The sequence below is a fragment of the Macaca thibetana genome, chromosome 1, assembly GCF_024542745.1.
Source record: "Macaca thibetana thibetana isolate TM-01 chromosome 1, ASM2454274v1, whole genome shotgun sequence".
Taxonomy (NCBI): Eukaryota; Metazoa; Chordata; class Mammalia; order Primates; family Cercopithecidae; genus Macaca; species Macaca thibetana.
The window spans coordinates 18,193,582-18,203,054 of NC_065578.1; the positions used below are offsets into that span (position 1 = coordinate 18,193,582).

Consider the following 9,473-nt stretch of genomic DNA (forward strand, 5'->3'; position numbering starts at 1 on the left):
TGTAGTCCCAGGTACTCGGGAGGCTGAGGCAGGAAAATGGCATGAACCCGGGAGGCGGAGCTTGCAGTGAGTCGAGATCACGCCACTGCACTCCAGCCTGGAGGACAGAGTGAGACTCCGCCTCAAAAAAAAAAAAACCGGAGGTGTTTATTAGCCAGGCTCTGTGGCTCACACCTGTAATCCCAACACTTTGCGAGGCCGAGGCGGGTGGATCACCTGAGGTCAGGAGTTCGAGGCCAGCCTGACCAACATGGAGAAGCCTCATCTCTACAAAAAATACAAAATTAGCTGGGCATGGTGGCTCATGCCTGTAACCCCAGCTACTCGGGAGGCTGAGGCAGGAGAACTGCTTGAACCCAGGAGGTGGAGGTTGCAGTGAGCCGAGATCGCACCACTGCACGCCAGCCTGGGCAACAAGAGAGAAACTCCGTCTTAAAAAAAAAAAAGAAAAAAAAGAAAAGAAAAGAAAGAAAGAAAAATCTTAAACGGAGTCTTTCCCCCCCATCAGCCTAGCCTGGCCCTGGGCTCAGAGCAGAGTTGCCCAAAACACTAAGCAGTTAGGAAATGCCATTCATTCATTCATTCATGAAAAGAAAATTGCATATACCTAGTATTCTGCAACATTAGATATATATATCACCTGCTATATATGTGTAATATACACATATGACATTGTGAACAGTTGCGCACATCATTAAAAATGTAACTTATGTTGCATTTGTCACACTGTCTGGCATAACAGGTACTCAACATATATGTGAATCAACTTTTTCAAGACAGAAAATACTTCAGAGGAGGAGAAATCTGAGCTGGGCCCTGAAGAATAAAGTGTAAAGAGCAATAATAACAGGTAACATTTAATGACTGCATTCAATGAGCCAGGCATTGTTCTAAGTAATTTAATTGGACTGTCTCATTCATTCTCACAAGTACTGTAATAGATAACAGACTGTTAGTAAACCCATTGTATAGACAAAGAAACAAAGGCACAGAGTGGTTAAGCCACTTTCCCCAAGATCACACAACTCTTAATTGGTAAAATTTAAACAAAAGCAAGCTACTTCAGGGCCTTAAGGAAGACGTGAGTGGGTGAATGAAGGAATGAATGGCATATTCTAGCTGCTCAGAGTTTTGGGCAATCCTGCTCTGAGCCCAGGGCCAGACTAGGTTGATGAGAGGGGGAAAAGGGTGCAGTTTAGGACTTTTAAGACGAAAGCTCCTGTTCAAATGCCTACAAGACACCAATTCGAGTAGGAATTCAAGTTCACTGACGGCGTGGCGACCTCTGACACCTGGTAGACCAGAAACCTGACAGTCAAAGAAATGGAACCTGACGAGGGAGAATGGGATCAGTGACCTCTGACCAGCACCCCAAGCATGCCTGGATGGCAGGGCCGGCTTACACACAAGGATCAGCTTAGAAGGACCCGTAACACTTGGTTTAAAGCTCTGCTTCGAACGACTTTAAATCCTTAATTTTTGAACAAGGCGCCCCACGTTTTCATTTTGTACTGGGTCCTGCAAATTATGCGGCCAATCCTGTTACATGACAACCCCCTTCCCTTTAGCAGGCAGGAGACAGGTACCGTGGAAACAGCCACTTATCTCTCGAATATGTTCTACACGTACGCACCAATCAAACTTGCCCACTTGGTCTTCGTAGACCGCGGCCACAGGAATCAGCAGCACAGCCCAAAGCCAGAAACGAGAAGCCCACTCAGCCGCCATGATGCGAGCGCAGGCACCGCCCACCGCCGTCCCGGCATGCACCGGGCCGCGGGCTCCGCCTCCGCGGGACCACAGAGTTGGGACCGTGTGCGAGGCCCTCGGTCGGACGCTTGGGATTCGGGGATTTCCTCGGCACGCGGGAAGTAGCCTTACAGGCGCGGGAGAAAGCGCAGGTGGTGGCTCGGCAGAAAAAGGCAGGCTGCAGTGCTGGGTCAGGCACACGCGAGGGGCAGCCCCCGAGAGGCGTCCCAGAGGCCCCCGCGCCGCCGGGGTCCTAACGGGGTGCACCGTCTTCCGCCGCACGTGGATTCAGCGCGATGCCCAAATCCAAGCGCGACAAGAAAGGTGGGCAAAGGGGGCATTGGGCCCCTGGGGGGACCTCCGTGGGTTGGCTGCCCAGCCTGCGGTGAGAGCTTCGGGGCGGCGGGGGCGCAGAATGGAACGCCAGGACATCCTCGAGGTGTTCCGCTGCCTCGCTGCTAGCCGGAATGGGGGCTTCGAGGCTGTAAAACCGCCAGAGGGGGCTGACGCCTGGTCGGGTCCGGGGAGCGGAGACTCTTGCCTAGTTTCAAGTGCTCTTACAAGGCCTACTGGGCCGGGAGGCAGCTCCTGAACACCGCCCCCGGCTGTGCCTGGTGCCATTTCGGCCCACTTTTCCCAACCTCGGCCCTTTCTCATCTTCCTGCGCTCCCGCCACCCTGGCTGCCTTTCCCCGTTCCCTTCTTTCAGCACAGGCTTTTTCCCGTGTCTGGCGTTGTGTGTCTGCGGTTGTTTCTGTCTGGCATGCTTACCTCTTCGTATGGCTTGCTCCTTCTTAGTTGTCAGTTAATAGGACTCTTCTGAGTCAGGGTCTCGCTCTGTTGCCCAGGCTGGAGTGCAGTGGCGCCACAGGCCGGGTGTGGTGGCTCACGCCTGTAATCCCAGCACTTTGGGAGGCCAACGTGGGTGGATCATCTGAGGTCGGGAGTTCTAGACCAGCCTGGCCAATATGGTGAAACCCCTTCTCTACTAAAAATACTAAGAATTAGATGGGCGTGGTGGCGGGTGCCTGTAATGCCAGCTACTTGGGAGACTGAGGTGGGAGAATCGCTTGAACCCGGGAAGCAGAGGTTGCAATGAGCCGAGATCGCGCCACTGCACTCCATCCTGGGCGCGACAGAGCGAGACTCCGTCTCAAAAATAAGTTACTGCAGCCTTGACCTCCTTGGCTTAAGCGATCCTCCCACCTCAGCCTCCCGAGTAGCTGAGACTACAGGTGCACGCCACTACACCCAGCTAGGTTTTGTTGTTGTTGTTGTTGTTGTTGTTTTTTAGAGACGACTTTCAGTGTGTTGCCAAAGCGGTCTGGAACTACGCCCGACTTGAGCGTAGTGGCTCACTTAAGAGACCATTTTTGACCACCTTTGCTGTGGTGGTATCTCTTTTAACCCGACTCCCTGGCATACTCAAAAATATTCAGGGGTCTGGCACTTTCTAGGCGTTGGAGGATACAGCAGTTACAAAGAAGGCCTGTTTCTTATCGAGCCTAACGTTTCAGGGGGAAACACATTCCACAAAATGCTAAAAATCAGATTGAGTAAAAGTGGGGTGAAGAGACGGCAATATTTTGTATAATGTGGTCAAGAAAGGTCTCACTGATGAGGCGACGAACAAAATTAAAGGAAGCGAGCAACCCGTGGAATTGTGCACCTGTGGAATTATCTGGAAGAGTGCTGTTGCAAGTAGAGGGAACGTAAACTGAAAAGGCTCTGAAGTGGGAGCAGGTTTGACATGTTTGGGACAAGAGGCCAGTGGGGCTGGAGCAGAAGGAGCCAAATACAGTTGGGGGAGGGGTTAGGCAGAGAGGGCAGGGCTTCCTCGGCCTTAGTAAGGCATTGGCTTTCCTGCCCAGGTGAAATGGGTAGCAGAGGACTCATGTGATTTACCTTTGCTTATAAAGGGTCACTCTGGTTGCCTTGGTGAGAATAGTTGGGGAAGACAGGGCAGAGGGCAGGGATGGAAGCAGTGAGACCAGCATTAATCCAAAAGAGGGTGATGCTGACTTGAGCCAAAGGTGTAACAGTGGAAATGATGGGAAGTGGCCCGCTATATTTCGTTTGCCCCCCTCTACTCCACTTACCATTGACTGATGTCAGTGTCTTTGTCTGTGTGGTACCTTGTTAAGAGGGGCTGAGTGCCGGGCAGGTTAAAGAAGAGAGGCCCGGGTCCCTTTGTGAAGGCGCCCGGGGCTTTGCAGTTGGAGTTCTGTTAAGTGTTTGTGGAACGATTTGATTCTGTGGAGGGGGCCCAGGTCAGGTCTGGCAAATGCAAACTCTCTGGGTAGAGGGCAAATTGGGCCCCAGCCATTTTTACAGTAGAGGTACATATTCCTCCCCAGAGAGGTGTTGCTGCATCTGTGGGTCCAGATTGCAAAACTGGAGTGCAGATACATAACAGGAGATTCAGTCCCCGGTCTCATGGTTGCACAGCATAGGCCAGCTAGAGTGGCCTCTGCATCATGGTCAAGAGCAGCAAGGGGCCGGGTGTGGTGGCTCACACCTATGATTCCAACACTTTCGGAGGCTGAGGTAGGCAGATCTCTTGAGCCCAGGAGTTCAAGACCAACCTGGGCAACATGGCAAAACCCATCTCTGCAAAAATACAAAACTCACCTGGGCATGGTGGTGCATTTCTATGGTCCCAGCCAAAATTAGCAGGCCATGGTGGGGTGTACCTGTCATCCTGTGGGAGGATTGCCTGAGCCCAGGAGCTCAAGGTTGCAGTGCGCCAAGGTCGTGCCACTGCATGCCAGCCTGGGTGACAGAGTGAGATCCCATCTCAAAAAAGAAATAAATAGGGGCCTGCCTCAGCCAGCAGGTGAGGTCTGCCACTGAGAGCACTCCCAGCAGCGGGAACAGTCTCCACCCCCACACCGCAGTCAAGTTTTCTGGGTGAGCCTTAGGGGCTAAGAAAGGCCTAGTTTGTCTAAATAGCAGGAGTTATATCCAGAGATCTTCAGGGCCAGGATGCTAATGAGTAGGCATTCCATGGGCCCTGGAAATGGCTTTGTGTGCCAGAAATGATGGCCACGAAGGCCTTGCTGCCTTTTTTCAGAATGGCTGCATCCAACTGAGCTCTCTGCCAAAGGGGAGAAAAAAATAAGTGTCCAATGCATCTAGATTGGTCCCTCATCATCTCTCTCCTTTTTGTTTTTATTAGTCTCCTTAACCAAAACTGCCAAGAAAGGCTTGGAATTGAAACAAAACCTGATAGAAGAGGTAAGAAGTTTTCTTTTTCTAGAGCTTGCAATTGTTTGTTTTATCAAGGTAGGTATAGGACTGTTGGCCAGGGGAGCATACTATTGGAAAAAAAAAATCTCCAAGCTGCTAATCCAGCCCTTTTTCCTCCAGCAGCAGCACCAGCAAAAACTTCCATAGTGATGATTTCCAGCTTTGACTAGCTCATACTCTCTGCCCTGTCCTGCACTAAGTGTTTCTTATGTGTCATTCCACTCCATCCTCATAACATCGCTGAGATGTGGGTACTAGGTGATGATGTTGCTGTTTTGCATTTGGGGTCACTGAAGCTTATAGAGGTTTGTTAGCCTGCCCAATGACAAAAAACAGGAGGAGGCCAGGAACGGTGGGCCACGCCTGTAATCCCAGCGTGGGATTACAGTAATCTGGGAGCCCAAGTGGTCAGATAGCTTGAGTCTGAGAGTTCAAGAGCAGCCTGGACAACATGACAAAACCTCATCTCTACAAAAAGAAAAGAAAAAAAAAAAAGCTAGCTGGACATGGCAGTATGCAGCCTGGGCAACAGAGTGAGACCCTGTCTTTAAAAAAAAAAAAGCTGGGAGATTTACCAGGTGTAGGTGACTGCACCAACCCACTGTCTGTACAGCTTCTGACTTGCCAACCTGGGCTGCAGGCTGGATGAAACAGTCTCCTTCTGCACAATGACTCCACTCCTGGAGGCTGCCTCCTGGTGGCTTTGGCCAGCACCACGTGCAGAGCAGTGCCGATCAGCTGCCTCCCCTTATAACAGTGAGGCTCCATATGCTTCCACGTAGCAGGACCCTTCGTAGTGTGGGTGAATGTTTCTAGGTTAACCGTTGATGGTCAGTTCCACTGTTGGTCATAGATAAGTGAGAAACCTGGAAAAGGCCGTGGGGTATAGATCCATGGCTCAGCCTCCCCTGTAGTTAGGGATCCTAATTTCAGTAATAGAGGTAGGAGACAACCCAATTAGAGGCCTCCAGTTCTTCCAGTTTCCATAGTTGTCAGGGGCCCAGAGCAGATTCATTCTCATCTGAGACCAGAGTAGTGCCCATTGTATGCTGCTGCTTGAACTCAGAGCCTGGTGAATTGTCCCACAGCTTCGGAAATGTGTGGACACCTACAAGTACCTTTTCATCTTCTCTGTGGCCAACATGAGGAACAGCAAGCTGAAGGACATCCGGAACGCCTGGAAGCACAGCCGGTGAGCGGGCAGGGGGAAGAAGGCCCTTCTGAGTGGGGACCCGGCCAGGCTGCTCTCAGTCAAAGTATAGGAGCAATTTCTGACCCTTTAGGTGCCTGGGTCATGCCACTGACACCTTAATAATGACAAAGTGCTACCTGCCACTGAAGAGCACTTCCTTTTCACTGTTACAGCTGGTCTTGGGCCGGGTGCGGTGGCTCACACCTGTAATCCTAGCACTTCGGGAGGCTGAGGCAGGCAGGTCACCTGAGGTAGGAGTTTGAGACCAGCCTGGCCAACATGGCAAAACCCCTTATCTACTGAAAATACAAAAATTAGCCGGGCATAGTGGCGGGCATCTATAATATAATCCCAGCTACTCGGGAGGATGAGGCAGAAGAATTGCTTGAACTCATGAGGTTCAAGTGAGCTGAGATCGCACATTGCACTCCAGCCTGAGTGACAGAGTGAAACTCCATCTCAAAAAGAGAAAAAGCAGATTTTGCACTGAGCTCCTGGGGGCAGGACTTGGCAATTGAGATGTTTGAGAGGTGGTCCTTTCCAGAGAAGTGGCCCTTTAACCCTGGACTTTGGGCCATTTAGGAGCATCACACCAGTTTTAGAATGTCAGCATGGGCACTGGGACACAGACAGTGACCTGGGAGCAGGATGCAGGAGCCACATGGGCAGTTTCTGTCCTGGAGCAGGTGGCTCTGGTGTTGGTCTCCTGCCGCCCCAGCTCTGGTTCAGGCTGTTAACGTGCCTGCTGCATACATCCAGATGGAGAACCCGTACATGATGCTCGTGATGGGCTGGGAGACAAAGTGTTGCCATGTCAGGGGTCTGTGGGTGGGAACATAATGAAAAGGACCCCGAAGTGGGGACAGTGTGGCCAGGCAGCATGGAGAAGTGAGTGCCACTGGCTCAGCCTGGGCCTGAGCTCACTGGGGACCAGAGCTGCTTTGCATGTTGCTAAGGGGCGGGGAGGGCAGGGCACTTCCTTCACAGAATGCTCTTTCTCTTGCTTGGTAGGATGTTCTTTGGCAAAAACAAGGTAATGATGGTGGCCTTGGGTCGAAGCCCATCTGATGAGTACAAAGACAACCTGCACCAGGTAAATCTCTGGTTTTCACGGGGTGGGGCTGAGGCAGAGCCGCCTTCTCTCCCACTACTCCCACGTGATAGCCTCCCCTAGCCGTCGGCTGGCCCGTGGCTCAGGGAGAGCAGGGCCTGGCTTAAAGCTCCGGGTTCTCCCTTCACCTCCGGACCCAGGGAATAGCACCCTTCCTGCCTCCCACTCCTTCCTGCTGTGACGACCAGAAACATCTTTTTTTTTTTTTTTTTTTTTTTTTTTTTTTTTTTTTTTTTGAGACAGAGTCTCGCTCTGTTGCCCAGGCTGGAGTGCAGTGGCGCAATCTCGGCTCACTGCAAGCTCCGCCTCCCGGGTTCACGCCATTCTCCTGCCTCAGCCTCCCGAGTAGCTGGGACTACAGGCGCCCACCACCGCGCCCGGCTAATTTTTTGTATTTTTAGTAGAAACGGGGTTTCACCGTGGTCTCGATCTCCTGACCTTGTGATCCGCCCGTCTCGGCCTCCCAAAGTGCTGGGATTACAGGCGTGAGCCACCACGCCCGGCAGAAACATCTTTAAACGTTGCCAAATGTCCCCTGGTGAGCAAAAACGTGCCTAGTAGAGAACCACTGCTCTAATGTGACCAAGCTGGCCTCACTCTTGATTTGTAGGTCAGCAAAAGGTTGAGGGGTGAAGTGGGTCTCCTGTTCACCAACTGCACAAAGGAGGAGGTGAATGAGTAAGTACTGCTGAGGAACGGAGAGAAAGAGGCGGGTGAGGGGGATTTCAGGGAGGGGATGATGCAGGGACTTCATTCCATATGCGGCATCAAGTCGGAACTGCTCCTGGAAGCCTGTCACTGAGCTAGTGACCTGGGACCACAGCCCTCTCTGCCCTCTCCAGCATGGTGTGGTGGGCTGACTGCTGGCCAGCAGCCAAGGTCTGTAAAGGCCCAGGGCCACGGGACACTTGGGGGAGCCTGACTCATGGGCTGGTGGTGTAGCCAGGAGCATCCCCTCCTACCGCTTCTTTTTCCCTTAGGTGGTTCACAAAATACACAGAAATGGACTACGCCCGCGCTGGTAACAAAGCAGCATTCACTGTGAGCCTGGACCCGGGGCCCCTGGAGCAGTTCCCCCACTCCATGGAGCCACAGCTCAGGCAGCTGGGCCTGCCCACCACCCTCAAGAGAGGTATGGGCAGCCCTGGAGCCAAAAGCTCACAGCCTAGAGTCCAAGAGCACAAGCCTGCAAGCTCATCCCTTTCTGGCTGAGCAAGTTATTTCTACAAGCCTCCATTTTCTCATGTGAAAATGGGGCTAAGAGTGCACGCCTCACAGTTGGGGTGAAAGCAGACAGTAACTTATAGTCTTGCAGCTGTTGAGGGACAGGGACATCAGGGGCCTGGTGCCGGTTTAAAAAAAAAAAAAAAGTCAAAAAATTAGACAGCCATGGTGGTGTGTGCCTGTGGTCCTAGCTACATGGGAGGCTGAGGCAAGAGGATCACTTGAACCCAGGAGGTCAAGGCTGTGGCGAATCAAAGGGACCTCAGGGAGACAGCCACTGCCCAGTGTGTGATGGAGCTGTGGGGAGGGCAGGTGGCTGACTGGATTCCTCCTAACGTGGCAGGGACAGAGAGGGCTCTGCAGGCCTCTGGGCCAGAGGTAACTGAGAGCCACCCTCTTCTGCAGGTGTAGTGACTCTGCTATCCGACTTTGAGGTGTGCAAGGAGGGCGATGTGCTGACCCCAGAGCAGGCTCGCGTCCTGGTGAGTCTGGTGCCTTGAGGGCTATTGCAGGAGGGGCCGCTGGCTGGCTTCTGCCTGCTGAAAACGACCCCCTGCACTTTGAATACCTCCATTCCTCCTGATTCTTTGTTCCCTTTGTCTCTTGCAGAAGCTTTTTGGGTATGAGATGGCTGAATTCAAGGTGACCATCAAATACATGTGGGATTCACAGTCGGGAAGGTTCCAGCAGATGGGAGACGACTTGCCAGAGAGCGCATCCGAGTCCGCAGAAGAGTCAGACTCAGAAGACGATGACTGAAAGGGACTCAAAATTAAAGGCCTCCTGGAACCTTCTGGGTCTCACTGGACCATGCAGGACTGCTGCTGCCCCTCTGAAGAGAGCAGCTGTTTATTTGTCTGTAGACAGGGAATGTGATGGGCACTGACCTCCTATAAAGAATAAAACTCTGGGCCGGGCGCAGTGGCTCAAGCCTGTAATCCCAGCACTT

General features: G+C 52.4%; 3 protein-coding genes across 4 annotated transcripts in view; 2 read left to right on the plus strand and 1 right to left on the minus strand.

The window, feature by feature from the left end:
- The window catches only part of EMC1 (ER membrane protein complex subunit 1), a 29,811-nt gene extending 27,810 nt beyond the window's left edge, over nucleotides 1-2,001 (minus strand). For both annotated transcript variants that reach the window (XM_050790457.1, XM_050790448.1), the window contains exon 1: nucleotides 1,634-2,001. In XM_050790457.1, coding sequence (XP_050646414.1) covers nucleotides 1,634-1,728 — 95 coding nt within the window. In that variant the 5' untranslated portion in view covers nucleotides 1,729-2,001. The remainder of the gene's footprint in view (nucleotides 1-1,633) is intronic.
- MICOS10 (mitochondrial contact site and cristae organizing system subunit 10) overlaps nucleotides 1-9,473 on the plus strand; it is a 447,625-nt gene that overhangs the window by 74,856 nt on the left and 363,296 nt on the right. The gene's annotated exons all lie outside the window — the stretch shown is intronic.
- On the plus strand, nucleotides 1,732-9,442 carry MRTO4 (MRT4 homolog, ribosome maturation factor). The gene is made up of 8 exons (XM_050792789.1): nucleotides 1,732-2,073; nucleotides 4,927-4,985; nucleotides 6,086-6,189; nucleotides 7,201-7,282; nucleotides 7,911-7,978; nucleotides 8,281-8,432; nucleotides 8,930-9,006; nucleotides 9,134-9,442. Exons 1-8 carry the CDS (start codon nucleotides 2,046-2,048, stop codon nucleotides 9,281-9,283), a joined length of 720 nt encoding a protein of 239 aa, XP_050648746.1. The 5' UTR covers nucleotides 1,732-2,045; the 3' UTR covers nucleotides 9,284-9,442.

What these genes read in the sequence shown, in the direction of transcription:
- MRTO4 (XM_050792789.1), top strand. Translation starts at nt 2,046, where the DNA reads ATGCCCAAATCCAAGCGCGACAAGAAAG. An exon ending in AACAAAACCTGATAGAAGAG is followed by an intron (nt 4,986 to 6,085) that starts GTAAGAAGTTTT and finishes ATTGTCCCACAG; the next exon opens with CTTCGGAAATGTGTGGACAC. An exon ending in ACAAAGGAGGAGGTGAATGA is followed by an intron (nt 7,979 to 8,280) that starts GTAAGTACTGCT and finishes TTTTTCCCTTAG; the next exon opens with GTGGTTCACAAAATACACAG.